The 15,007-nt window shown below is 45.3% G+C and overlaps 1 protein-coding gene across 1 annotated transcript in view; it reads left to right on the top strand.

Moving 5' to 3' along the window:
* Window positions 1–474: 474 nt before the first annotated feature.
* The window catches only part of MCCC2 (methylcrotonyl-CoA carboxylase subunit 2), a 264,869-nt gene continuing 250,336 nt past the window's right edge, over window positions 475–15,007 (top strand). The window contains exon 1 of the mRNA XM_086960805.1: window positions 475–683. Coding sequence (XP_086816931.1) covers window positions 555–683 — 129 coding nt within the window. The 5' untranslated portion in view covers window positions 475–554. The remainder of the gene's footprint in view (window positions 684–15,007) is intronic.

Genomic DNA, 15,007 nt, shown 5'->3' with positions numbered 1-15,007 from the left:
CCCTGCTGCATCGTTATTGGCTGTAGGCGGAGGCGTGTGGAACTGGGCGGGAAGGACCTGCCTCGGCCCCGCCCCTTCATTGAGGACTTGTGAGAGAGCGGGGTGGTAAAAAATAACTTACCAGGCAATGCGAATCGCGAGGCCCACGGGCGCGCTTGAAATAGGATTGTTACAAAACGACATGCAAAAAGATATTACAAACTAGCACTTTTCTATATTAGGCAATACACGGAATTCGTTTAATTCGTATTATTATTTGACTAAATCAAATTCATATTTTAGACACATGTTAATGATCATAGTATAACGTAAGTAAATTACATAGAATGCCATTTTAAGTATTAGTTTTTATGAAATTAACGCACTTGGATCTCTTTTTACCTCCATGAATACACAAAGATTAACAATACTCTAGTTCCAAGGTGGCCGCCCCATTTACAGCAGAACAAGGAAGCGCCGTCGGCTTGGTTTCCTGCCGTTTTCGGTGTCTACAGGTCAGGTCTTGGACAGGAGAAATGAAGTTCCATTTGTAGCTCTTGCAGCTACCTCGGAATATGCTGCTGGTCGTGCGCTCTCGCCTGCGCTTTCTGCGCTGCCACAATGTTGCTCTGCGGAGCCTGTATCACGCGGACAAGGTGGCTACAGTGGGCTCGCAGCCCGACCCTCGCGCCGAGCAATACAAGGTAGGCCAGTCACCGGCGAGGGAGGTCACGGTCACTAGTGGCTGATCAGAAAATAAGATGAATTTGCGGTGAGCCTGGTAAAACAAGCATTTGCAATGCAACCGGTCTCACATTTGGGACCTTATGTGTATTTAGCTATGCAGCACTGGGTGCTGAAACATCTACTGTTCTTTAACATGGAGGGAAAAGTAAGCGCCAAACTGTGTGATACGCCAGGTATGGGAACACGTGGAGAGAAAAAATGCCTTTCAGCGGAAAATTATATAGTCCAAAGCTCTGTTTTTAATATAAAATCAGTGCCTTCGGTGGTCATATCACTGAAAATAAAAGATTTGAAAAACATATTATTGTCTACGGGTGTTCATGGAAGACCATTTCTATGGACTGGAATCTAGAGAATGCTAAAGTGATTCTGTTATTTTACTAACCTCTACTGGTCGTTTTCTATCAAGACAGTTAAATAGTCAGTTGAACAGAAAAACGTCCCTAAGCAGAAGCAGACAAGTCCTAGGGCGGATCTCCAGGCCCCACATAGTAGATACACATACAAGTATATAATAAGTATATATTGAAGTATATACAAGAGGTCTTGAATGCTCAACCTGAAAAAAGCTGCGTTAAGGGCCGAAAGCGCTCATGTTATCTTAACTTGGCATCCAAAGAACAGCCAGGTTTCTGTGGACATTTAATGTATACTGACATTACTGACTATGTAGGACCAGGGCTTTAAGTGGGATGAAGAAACTTGAGGGGACAGGGGGGCTTGAGTAATTAAGGCTGTGGCTTAAAAACACCTAAACTAAAAATCTGAACGTAGCATAGTATGCCGCAGTTGGCATTTTCTTGCATCTGTCCTTGCATCCAGGAATGTAACACATCAAGTAACGTTCCACCTACAACAAGCCAGATCTATTGGCTTTGTCAATTGATGTTAATTGTATAAGATAAATATACAACAACTATGGCTTCGTTGTATCTAACATTGAAAATGCTTCAGTTTTGAAATTAGGAGACAGTGAAAGAACTATAAAGAGTCTTTTTGAAGTTACATCAAAGACAGATAAGGGTGGTACTGCTGCAGAGTAATGTTTTTTTTTCCCACACTGAGGGTGTGGGTAAAAATGGAGCGCCTGATAGAGACCTGTCCCAGCACCTGCTTTTGTGGGGCTTTTTAGGACGCAGTCCACTTAAAGCCCTGTGTATGACGTGTGCATGCATCACACATGACACTCTGGAATGAGAAAAAAGGTTTAATGCTGACATAAGCAGTCCTAGTTTTTTAGGTCGAGCCTGGGCAGCACATGTGCTGCTCTGCGATGCATGTTGTATTCAGGTAAGGACTTGGAGCTCCGCTCATATTTTTCATTGGCTTGTGTCATTGTCCACTGTTAACTGTGGCTGTTCATTGGTCAATAGGCTTAGTAGTCCCTCCTTAATACCACCTCGTCTCATTTTGTAACCTTCCATCAAGACACCTCCTATTACGTGTGTTGTTACTCTGTAGGCTTTCATTTCAGCCTTTGAGCACTATTTTCTCAAATAGCTTTCTCGTGCCTGCAATTATAGGCAGGGCATTCTCTCTCCTAATGCTTTTTAAAAATATCTTTTTAGCATGGGCGCCAAATGCATTTGTAATGCAATAGGTCTCACATTTGCGAGGGTTTAAGCTATGGGCATTGAAAACAACAATACCTCTTATTTATCTGTTTTAAAAACACATAAATAAAAAGGTATCCTCATTTACAATGCCCGTAGCTCAAACTCTGAGAATTGTTTGAGAATTGTTTGTAATACTGATGCATTTATTCATTTCGGACGTGTTCTTATTATTTCATTACGCCTTTGCTATGTGTGTTTTGTCTTTTGCTTTGAAGCAGTCTGCTGTAAGTGTAAGCTGACTGCATGAGGAATTATTTGGAACACACAGTGGATTAACAGCAAAAAAGCACAGTGGGCGATGTTACTACTCAATAATACCCACACCAGAGACCGCTCAGGGGCTGGGTTGCTTTATGTGCCAGATAGAAGGTGGCAGTATCTTCAACTTGCTGATATTTGTTAAATATCGCTCTAGACCTGCTGCATTTTCATGATCATCTCCGACTTGAGCTTGGTGGTATTAACCTTTTTTCTCCAGGGATGAGCACACCTGTTCCATGCCATTAGTTGGGGCTTACCTCTCTACAGATATCTATTAATTACATCTATCATTTACTTCCTGCATAACCCCCTCTTCTGATCACACCGAAGTCATTTTTGTACCACAAAGAAAATGGAAGAAATGCATTGAGTGATTTCTTTGAGAGCACTACTCTAATGAAAACACAAAAGGTGCTTGAGGGCCCTAGGTAATTCGGTGGAAGAATTAATTTTCTTGAGGGGAACAATCCTAGCCTCCGGGCTCAAACAGCTATTTAATGGGTCATCTCACTTACAGCTTTCGTGGCTTGCTTCATCCTCGGTGACCCCCATACTGGAGTAAGTTGGTACTATTCCAGTGGTCTCAACAAAACCTGGGAGTTCTTGGATATTCTTTTTTTTTCACACAATTCCAGGTTTCCCGATAATGTGTTAAAAATACCTAAAGGTATCCCCAAAGAATATTTCTTTTTTAATGGGTATCTTAGGTATGTGTTAAAAACAAAGAGTGCCTGGTTTTAGGGTGAAAATTATGTTTTACCTAACCACATATACTTGCCAACCTGTTTCGACCAACTCGAGTGCCAAATGTAGTCAAGGGTCTTTTTCAGGCTAAACACATCACTACCTGGATAATACATGCATAGGCATATGGCTGTCATACCCATCTGCTGTCACTCAGTAGTGAACCCTGTAGAAAGCAGTTGACCTTTTGTTTATTACACAGTGCGTAATTGAAAATTATTATTGGAAGTATACATTTCAATGATCTAGTCTGTTAAATATATATGTGTTCCCCGGTAGAACTATATTCCTCTCTCCACTTACTCAGCCCACTTATGGACACTGCAAATCTCTAAAAAAAAATGTGAGTGATTTCTGTGTATCAACAGTAACTGTAAGATAAAAACTGAGCATATACATGTATGACCTTGGTAATATCTTCACTCAAAGGCCACTTACCTTACTGTGGGATAGATCTGAGCTTCATGGTTCAGAGTGGAAGGCATCTCTTCTGTAGTCACACACAGGGTGTATGGTTATGGTAAAAAAAACTGAAAACCATATTGCCTGCAACAAGACTTCTATGGTTTCACTCAAAACATTTTTTTTACCAATGATGATGTAACCATCTGGGTAAAAATGGTACAGTTCAATGTCACCGCCTAGAGTGATTATAATGGGAATTCAGTTTCAATACCAAGAATGGTTTGTAAGAGAAGTGTGCAGACTGACACAAACTACTTGAGTGTAAGTCAGGATTGATGAAATATTTCTACCCAAGGGAGGGGATTGTCACTACCTAGGAAGATTCTTAAGGGAATTTTTCCATCATACAGAAGCTAGTAGCAAGTAAAACATGAGCAAAGATAGAGTGAATTCAGGTAAAAGCTAATGGGTTCCAAAGTGGTAACACAACTAAAGATATACACAACTTTTTGTGTGAGCGCATGACTAACGAAATAACTGTAGAAAGGCACGCTAGCTAAAACAACAACCATGTGTATTCTTATTCTTCGGTCATGGTTAATTAGACCTCGAATAAAGAGCTCAGTAAATGGTAATTACGAGGACTATCTAGAGGGGATCTGATATCTTTTGGGAATGCCCCGCTGACTAAACAAACTAATCAGTTTATATACATGTATTGTAGCTCAAGATTGCAATAATAAATAGGCCAATAAGTTTTGCTTGTGGAGTAGCACAAAATTAATGGTTTGCGTGCAAATGTCACAAATAACAAATGTAAGGGCATGCAAAAGGACAAACACACATATATATAATGTTTTCTCATGGTTTTGGAATTCTGTGTTCGGAAGATGATGGGCGTATTTCCAGAAAGTCTACTATCTATCTGAAAATGTAAGAATCTTAAATCTCTTATACATAAGAGTGTATAGGCACTCACTTCATCAAGTGTCAGCCTCTGCATTGTTACCTAGTGATCCCATGCACTGCTGCATGGTGGACAAGAGAAGCACACTATTTACAGACATTTCCGTGTTGAATTGTGGACATATTGCTGCGTCACCTAGGATGATGGGGTATTAAGTCCTGAATAAAAAGAGGTGACTGAGACAGCATCATTGGTCACTTTTAGTAAAATGCTCAAAAATATATGTTAATTTTAGGTTATGAGGAGAATCTCACCTAGGTTCTGCAAGACTCAATTAATTAATAAGGAAACAAAAAAAGCAAAAGCCAACAGATCAAAACAAATTGGTACTAAAGCCATGATAGCAAAGCGGGCATAACATAGGTTGCTCACAAACCTTTAATATAGCAGAAAATGAGTTGGTGTTAGGGGATCTTACAAACCCAGGACCAAGGGTGAAATTATTGATTTCATTGATCTATTTCAACCAATGGACATATAAAGGAATGAAAGAATTATATTGATTAGAGTTGTGTCCGCTGCACCTCACCATTGAGGCCTATATTTGATGTCCCCAAATGGTAAATCCACCTCCGCTCCGACTGAAGACAGCTTTTTTTTCTTTCAATATCAATTGTTTTCGATAGTATCTGTTCAATGACTGTTAATCTCCGAGTGTTTTAAAAAAAAAAATATGTTGTATCATTTTTGTGGCTGACTTCCTACACAATATATCACTCCTATATTCGTTAATTCTAATCTTTACCTTACTTCTTGTCATCCCTATATACCTGAGCCCACAGGAATGTGATCATATAGACCACATTAGCAGAACCCCGAATCTGTAAGCTGTTTAAGGCTTATGGGATATGTATTCCTAGGTCAAGTTGTTTGGCTCTTTTGGTATACATACAAACATTACAGTGTCCACAGTGAGAATGTCCTAAAACAGGTTGCAGATTCCATGTCGTGATAAGCACATTCTGGATGTTAGGATTTCTAGGCCAGATGTGTACCAGTTTGTCTTTTAGAGATTTATCCTGTGTGAAGGAGAACATAAGCCTGGCAAAATTGTATAGCATGCCTAAATAGACTTGTATATGGGGGCCGAAAAAACAACATACAAGGCTAGAGGATGTCCAAAAAAGTTTATCAAAATATGTCAGCCATGGTTGAGATACTGCAACCTAGAGATCGAGGGGGCTGGGATGGACAATGCACAACCCAATACACAGGGTTAGTAAGTAATAGGTGGATTTTCTCACTCGCTAAGAATGCATAACTGCTGAGGGCCATGGCTAATTCAGAGAGTGGGAGGGGGGAGTTGTACTGGAGAATAAATTCCCCAAGTGCAATCTCTCTAGCCCTGAAAGTAACTATTGAATGTACTTATGTGAAATCTACTGTAATCGAGGCTCTCCTAATCATGTTTTGGCTGATGTTTAAAAATAAAACCAGTTAAAAAAAAAGCCTGGCAAAATGGAGTGCAGATGAGGTTAGAGTTCTCCAATGTTTTTTATTGATCCTCTGTATTGCATTGGAATGAGTTCCAGAATTTGTTACACAAATGATATGATCTGTCGTTGTTTTTTTTAAATGTTTGAGGCAACATGTCTCTTTGACTGTGGTATGCCCTTCTTGATGCCATATTTAGGTCGAGCCTGAGCCAGCATGCATGCGCTGCTCTGGGAATGATCTGATGAAGTTCAGTACAAGAGAGAAGCACTGCCCACTCACCGCTCATATTTTTCATTGGCTTGTGTCTTTGTCCTTCATAAATGCGGTCTTCTGATTTCTAAATAGGCTTGTTAGTTCCTCCTTAGCACGGACTTATCATTTTTAACCTCCCATGGCTACTGGCCCCTTTACTTGGTTGTTACACTGTACGTGTACTATTTATTTATTGAGTTTTCCCCTAGGTTAGAGAGTGAGGACGTGCTTCGCTTACATTCAGCGGGCCATGCCCGCTTTCACTTTCGAGGCAGCCTGGCAGTTTGTTTGCAATGCTATAGGTCCTGTATTTAAATGCGAGACCTGTAGCATTGCAAATATTTTCTTTTTTAATAACGCTGTACTTTTCACAAGCGCCACTGTTTACTTGTCAAATGAGAGATGTGGTCTGCGAAACCTGGGCCGTGCAGCCAAACTGAAGTAACACTGTCTGCGTTTGCTTTATTTCCAGTTGTCTAGACGAAGTTTCAAAAAGCCTTCAAAATGAAGTGATAATCTCGCAAAACTTCGGACAGCCTTTCAAACAGAATAGAATGATTAATGAAACCGATTTAAAACTGTTAAATTAGGTAAATAAAATAATATAATACACAACAAGGAAGGCTCTTGCGACTTGTTTCTCTGTATGGAAAAAGTTTATGAATGTTACCTGCCATGAACTAAGGAGACGTGTGATGTAAAAGCCAAATGGCATTCTCCCATTTTTATTGTCACATATGTAGAATGTAGCAAGGAACTCTGGTTCTACCTTCTAGATCCGCAAAGAAGTATTTTATATTTTTCATAAATGTAAATGTTATCATTAGCAGACGGCGCTCAAATAAAATGGCAAAATGGGAACGTATCCTGAGACCGCATTGAGAAGAGTGCCAGGCTGCCTGTTTTAGCTATGCTCAGAATGAGGGCGTATGCTCGTCCATTTTTTTCTTTTTCTTAAAGATACACTACCGCAGTGAGTGGAACCACAGCACAGACCAAGCCCCCCTCACTGAGGAACATTCTTAAAGGTACACTACCGAAGTGAGTAGAACCACGGCACTGAGCCCGGTTGCCTCACCAGGGAACAGTTTTAAAGGTACACTACCGCAGTGAGTGGGACTACAGCATGGAGCATGGCCGCCTCACTGGGGAACATTCTTAAATAGACACCATTGCACTACATTCTTAAATGTACACTACTGCAGTGAGCGGAACCACAGCACGGAGCCCGGCTGCCTCACCGGGGAACATTTTTTAAATATACACCACTGCACTACATTGTTGAAGGTACACTACAGCAGTGAGCGGAACCACAGCAGGGAGCACGGCCACCTCACCGGCGAACAAAGATGGGCACTCTCAGTGCAAAGGTGATAGTGTCCAGAATAATAAACACAAGCAACGGATAGACGTCTAGAGTTGAAAGAGCTGAAACCCTTGCTTTCTTTACTAATAGAAAACCTGCCTTTGCTTCAGAAATGAAAAACTGCTTTGAAAAATGACGCGCAGATTTTGTGCCACAAAGAGAAAACATGAGCTCTGAAATTCAGACTTTAGCAAGACACTTTCATTTAGCAATTTATGTAACCCATTTGCAAGTAATTCATAGTTTGATTTAACTGTGTTTAGTTAGGTGCTGTTCTCACTATGAAAATGTGACTAACTTGTGAAAGTGTTAAACTCTGCATTATTAGAAATAACTTGTATTTGAATTAGCACAACATTTTATAATGTAGAAAACAGAACCAGCTTGTGATTCAGCTTGCTCTGTTAATTTCTGTGCACCTTCAAGATAAGCAAAAGAATAATTTTCTCTCCGGGTGAAGAGAACAGTGGCATCATTTATTGGTCTGAGCTTTATCTCTGTAGTTACTGGAAATGTTGAACAAAGCCTCATTTAATTATTTGCTTTAGTGAGAACAGAAAAACATGTGTTAGCAAGTTTTATGTTTCTTGCTTAATTAAAAAAGGTTCTTTTGCAGCTCATATTATGTGTGTAGTTAGAAATAGAATGTCTTTTTAAAAGGAAGGTTAGGAGATGAAATTGTATTAAATAAGATACGGACTGTACCTTGGGAAGGATCTTCGCCTGTCTGAGAGATGACATATGAAATCAGCAGATGTGTGGAGGCATCCTTTTGGAGAATGCTGGATTCCAGTTGGAGGAAGAAAAAGTCACGCCACATGCTTTGTAACATTATTATTTGATAAACGCCTTCTTAGTTAGGAGTTTCAGAGAGAGGAGAGAGCAGAGAGGATGCTTTCCAGAACACAGGCATGAAGACTTTCGGAGCCCTTTGGGAGAGTCAGACAGACCGAGATTTGAAGACGCAAGGCTGCAGAGGAGTTTCAGACTCCAACGCAGAAATGAAGGGAGGTGGGCAGAAGTGATTTGCAGATGCAGTGGAGGAGAGGGCAGACCTTTGATGGAGAGCAAAACGTAGGCAGATTAGATGTAGGTTTAGTTCCATTCTGACTAATTGGCTTGGACTCTTCAGGAGTTCAGACTGACATCATTTGAGCCCCATTGTCTTAGAATATATTTTTTTTGCGCTGTTTGCAAATTATGATGCTTTGTGCTCACTTAATTTTTCTGTTATCAATTCTGTTACCTGATTGATTCCTGACTACTGAATGAAGAGTCGGAGAATCTTAAATTTTGATTGGAAAATAAATCCCTTTAAAACTGCTCAAAACTCTCATTATTGGCTAAAATGTTTATTTGCATTTTATGAATTGCTCATGTTTATGTAGCAGCTCCCTGGTCATAAACGGTGGCAAAGATCCATTGACCTTTAGCGGAAAGCAGGGTAACGGTAATCAGAGGTAATGGTGCCACATTTCCTAGATTTTCCAAAGCAAGATTACCGTGGGATTTCCGCTGCAACTGGATGGTAGCAGAGGTAAGGTTGAACACCTTGACCAGAAGGAGCAGATTTTAGGTTAATGCCCTGAAAGGAGCTACAAAAAAATTGCCCAAGTTAGAATGAGCCCCAAGCCACAAATAGTCCTGATTCCAGTGCCCAGAACTTGAAGATTGGCAAAGCGGTATTAGAAGGTGATCCCTGAAGAAGGTGTGAGTATTAATAGGGAGCAGCGCATTTGCGGATATTTCTGATTGCGGTAATTGTATTTGCGGTAATTGCGTTGGATTAGATCATCGTATGCGGTATTGGCATTTGTGGTAATTGCATTGGATTAGATTGTGATGTGCGGTAATTCCAGTTGTGGTAACAGTTGCCGTAACAGCGGTTGCTGTAATTGCATGGGATGTGTTAAATTGTGGTGATAATTTGATTGTGTGATGTCTTGTGGAGTTGGAATGAGAGTTGAGTGATCGTGGTTTCAGACTGTGAGCGCGCGCGGTCCATGTGATTTTTTTTTTTTTATGTCCGGCTCAATGAGTAGCCTAAGATCCCGGGATAGAGTGTGGTGTAGAAGACACCCAGAGCCGTAATTGTTGACAATTGATTGTGGGAGTCGTGAAGCGCTATCGACGAACCCATAGGTGATAGGTACACGTGTGTGAGAGAGCTTGGTAGTTGTATGGGAAGCTAGTGCACAAGTGCGGACCACAGCAATTTGAGTGGCCAACGCAGGTAGTGGGTCACTGTGTGTGAATGATTTTGAGCGATTGGATCCTATCGACTAGTTATATGATTGGCCGTCCGTGGGCAGACAGTTGAGGTGACTGTCCGGTCATTTCGCGGACAGACAGTTACCAAATTGAGGTAGACAATTACTTGTGAGACTGTCCGGTTGTTTCGTGGACAGTCAGAGATTTGATTCTATGAGTGAAGTGCGTGAATGTGTAGGGAAGAGATTGTGAAGGAGGGTGAACCGCTGTGAGGGGGAAAAAGTGACATCAGAGTGTGCCTCGCTGTGATAAGTTTGTCGTGTGATTACCATATTGAGATAGGTTGAAAGCCTTCAAAAATTTTACCTGTAACAGGATTTGAGGGAAAAATTTGATGTTTATTGAATTGAATCAAAACATTGTATTGAATTATTGCAGGAATGCAATTGTTTAAAGATTTTAAGACTCTTCTGAGAGGTAAATCGACAACTTCGATTTGGGATCCTTGACGAGACCCCACCTGATGGAACTCCTGCACATTTTATGTTAACAATTTTGGGATTGTTTTCATGTTTGTCGATTCGCCAATGGTGCAAGGGTACTGAGAAAGAGGGTTCTTTGAGTTTTCCAAAATTTGGTACTTTTGAACTGCAAATTATTGAGAGATTAAGAGAAATGTTATCTGAAATAGTCACCATCTAGAGCTGCACAATTTGAAGCCTTAAGCTTTTGTGAAAAGATGGTAAGAGACAAAGAGAGGACAAAAGGGTAAAGAATCAGATACATGGGGCGTGGCTTGGCGCCGGCTGAAATGGCCGCCTGAACAGAGCGCTCCGTCTGCCCGAGCCCCCAACTACCTGAAATCCGCTCAGAATTCGCCGATTCCTGCAGACACCCAGTGACGCTGTGCCCCCCTGTTCGTGCCGCATCCAGCGATCCAACTTTTACCCCTCTGCACCCCTCTGTCACCGCTAAACAGCCATTGACGCAGCGGCACGGGAGAGGGCCTGTGGAGAGAGTGCCCCGCGGCCGGCGGGCTGCGCTGCGCGAGCCCTTGCCTTGGGGCCTAGTTTTCGGAAGAGGCGGAGGAGGCCCTGGGGAGGCGCGCTCTGCCCGGTTTGTGCCGTGCCCCGTGGGGGCTAGGATCTCCTGACTGCCGTGGACTGCCGGAGTGATCGAGGGTGCGGCGTACTGGCCGAGGAGGGGGAGAAGGCCCGTGAAGAGAGTGCCTCGCTGCCGGCATGCCGCGCCACGTGAGCCCCTGGCTTGGGGCCCAGTTTTGGAGGATGCGGAGGAGGCCCTGGGAGGGCACGCTCTGCCTGATCTGTGCCACGCCCCGCGGGGACTACGTTCCCTTCAGTGATGTTAACTCCGCCACTCCGCCGGAGCGGCCGAGGGTGTGGCACACCTGCCCGAGGAGGGGGAGAGGCCTCTGTGAAGGGCTGAGACGCAGCAAGGACAACGGAACTGGTCGCACCCTACGCCACACTATCGCTCTCACGCTGGGAGGCTGTAGCCATATCGAACCTGGACCTGGTAAGCGGATGGGCCTTTGGAGTCGGTTGGTGGTCCCCGCTGGGCTTTGGCGCGTCGGTAGGAGTAGGGAAGCGGCTGCCACCCCTGCACGCGACCCACGTCGGCGCTGGGTGCCCTCCATGTTCAGATCTCTGGCCCGTTACCATCTTGCTGACCACATATTGGGCCTTCACAGACTTTATTGACGCACATGTCTACCGTCCTGTGGTGATCCTGACCTCCGTGCGGCGGAGTCCACTGCCTTGACATTTGATTTGGGGATGTGGTGAGGGATGGCTGGGACGAGTTTGCCTACCAAATACGTCAAAGTGCCTGTACTGACCCGTTGCTGCGTGGGGCCCCCCAGGGCCTTTCGCCCCCGAAAGTGGACCTCGCCCCACCTATTGTTTGTGGGCTTCTTTCGCAACACATCGCCGACCGCACCCACAGGCCTTGTCTCCAACTGAAGTACAAATATGAGGCCTAAGCAGGGCACTTCCACCCAAACAAATAACCTTGACAAATATACGGTGCAGAGGGGCACGCCGTGGACAGGAGTGCCGACAGAACCGTCGCTGGCCAGCATTATGACTGCCATTCAATCGCTGAGCACGACCCTAGAAACCAAAATAGACAAAATGGCTGTAGAAGTAAACCTTCTCCGAACTGACCGTAACAAAACGTCGGAAAAGACTAAGGCCAACGAGGCTGACATTGCGGAACTGCAATCATCGACGAAGCAACTGGAAAGGCGCGTAAATGATCTGGTCCATCAGCACCGCCAGATGACGCTGCGGTTGGATGACCAGGAAGGGAGGGCCCGAAGGAGTAATGTCTGCCTTGTTGGTGTGCCGGAGGACCTCGAGGGGCCCAGTGTGGAGCTCTTTGTGGGAGACTTGATCCTCCATCATCTCAAGCCAAAACGCCTGTCCAAAATATTCACTGTTGAGCGAGCACACCGGGCGCCCATCCCAAAGCCAAAACCGGGAGCACTGCCGAGGACTATCATTGCTAAAATCCTCAACTACAGAGACCGGGACGCCGTCTTGCAGGCGGCCAGGAACGCTGGGGACTTGCTCTATGAGGATGCCACTATTCGAATCTTCCCTGACTTCACCCTCCAGGTCCAACGTGAGAGGAGATCCTTCGCGGGTGTGAAGGGGGCGCTCCGAGAAAGAGGCATCAAATACAAGATGTTTTTCCCTGCCAAACTCAAGGTCCTCAAGGGAGACAAATCCTTCTTCTTCACTTCGCCATCGGAGGTGCAGGACTGGATTGATAAGGAGGCGCCCGCCGTCGGCGAAGGAGCAGAGGGCCAAAACTGGAGAGACACCCGGGTTGCATCTCCGGGTTCTGCGGCTGGGAGGTCTGAGCAAGATTGTCATAGTCAATGCTCCTGGAAATCCCGCTCCGCAAGTCAGAGATGAGTCACACAGAGGCGAGCCATCTGATGCGGCAATCGAGAGATCCATACTACTGATAAGTGTCACTTTGACTATTGCTTGGTTGCTTCTGGTTCTGAGGGGCCGTACTAAGGGGGGGCAAGGACCTATCTGGCATCATAACTGAGTCTAGACACTGGGCACTCCAATTTGCAGGACTTGTGAACAATTTTACTATTGAAGTTGGGGGGGGGAGGGACGCGGGTGGGGCTGGGGCCAGCACACACTCCGAGAGAAAGGTCCATCAAGTAGGGAAGACGGGTCGTTTAGTTTTGTAGTTTCTTCCAGTTCAGGGGTGTGTAAGTGGGGCGAAAGGCACTCTGCTAATTGGGGATGTGAGTCGTTTTAAACCGGCGGAGCAGGGCGGGGGGTGGGGCACAGGGTGTTAGGGGAGTGGGCGGACGGGGGTGTGGGGTGGGAAGGTACATTGGAGGGGGGGGAGTTGGGGGAGGAAGGGGAGGTGGGGCGTTGGAACTTACCTGGTGAGGTCACTGCAGATCCCTGTACTTCTAGATTCATGCTTTGCCTGGAACCCGTTGCAATCAGCAGTAGGAAGGAATACATGCCAGTATGAGGTGAGATAAGAGTCTCAAGGTCATGAGTTGGAACGTCAATGGGCTCGGGGACAAGCTTAAGAGAACTATTGTGATGCAATTTATCAAACGGCACGGGCCTGATGTTATACTCCTCCAAGAGACCCACTTATTGGGCAACTCCTGCCACTGTCTCAACAGGTGTGGGTACTCATTCTTGGCATATGCTGGGTTCACGTCAGGGTCACGCGGGGTGGGCCTAATGGTGCGTCGCAGTCTGCCATTGCCGGTGGATCGCACGTACTTGGACCCTCTTGGCCGCTATGCTTCTATTTCAGGGAAGTGGGAGGGCCGGGGGGTGAGCCTGGTCTCCACCTATGTCCCACCCGGGCTGCAGACACAAACATACCAAGACGTGGGAAAATTGCTTCTGTCCCTTCCGGATGGACAACTAATAGTGGGAGGGGACTTTAACGCGGTAGTCTCTGGCATTCTGGATAGGCACCGCCCTAGGACCCTGCCATCGGGACTGACATGGCTGGCGGACTTCACTGACACATTCGGTCTTACTGATCTATGGCGACTTAAACATCAACTTAACACCCAATACACCTTCTTCTCGGGCCCCCACTGATCCTTCTCCCGTATTGACTACATTTTAGCACCCGTACAGCAGGGAACCACCGTGCGAGAAGCCACACTCCTGGCTAGGGGCATTTCAGACCACTCCCAGTGCTGGTACAAATCACCTTACGCGAAAGAAGGGTGGGCTGCATAGTACCTATCAATGCGTGGTACCTCCATAATGAGGACACGAGAAAGATACTGATTCTGGCCATCACCCGTTATTTCGCTGAAAATGTTGGGACGGTAGACTCCGCGGTGGCATTATGGGAGGCCTTCAAAATGGTGGTGCGAGGGGAAGCCCTCTCGACGATCGCTGGTCGCCGCAAGGAGCGGAAGGCTCAAATGGTCCCAGGGGAGGCAGACCTCCAGGCATTGGAGGCGGCAGCTCCGACCCAGGACGACCCTGGAGTGACCCATCAGATGCAGCTTAAGAGCGCGGAATATAAGGCACTGGCCACTGATGCTGCTAAAACAGTCATCAGAGACAAGGAAGGAAGGATATACGACCAAGGGGACAAGGCGGGCAAGCTGATAGCCTGGCTGGACAGGAAACAACAGATGCAGAAAGTAGTGACGGAGCTCAGAACTGAATCAGGAGGCATCGTCACAGACCCGGCCGACATTGTCCATGAGTTTGAACTGCATTGCCGGAAGGTTTATAGCAGAGGATCGGAGAGGCCGGAGGAAGACTCCACTGACTTGTTGAAGGACATCCGGCTGCCAGCCCTGTCGGAGGAGGACCGTTAGACCCTAGAGGCACCGCTCACTGCCGAGGAGGTAGGCCGTGCCATCAGTGACCTCCATTCAGGTAAAGCTCTTGGTTCAAACGGCCTGCCCATTGAGATCGTCAAACTCAAGGCTGACACTGTCAGCCCTTATTTAAAGCAGATGTTTGAAGAAAGCAG

This window comes from Lissotriton vulgaris, chromosome 3_1, assembly GCF_964263255.1.
Source record: "Lissotriton vulgaris chromosome 3_1, aLisVul1.2, whole genome shotgun sequence".
Classification (NCBI taxonomy): Eukaryota; Metazoa; Chordata; class Amphibia; order Caudata; family Salamandridae; genus Lissotriton; species Lissotriton vulgaris.
The sequence above is the reverse complement of the archived record's forward strand: the minus strand, read 5'-3'. Positions and strand labels throughout refer to the sequence as shown.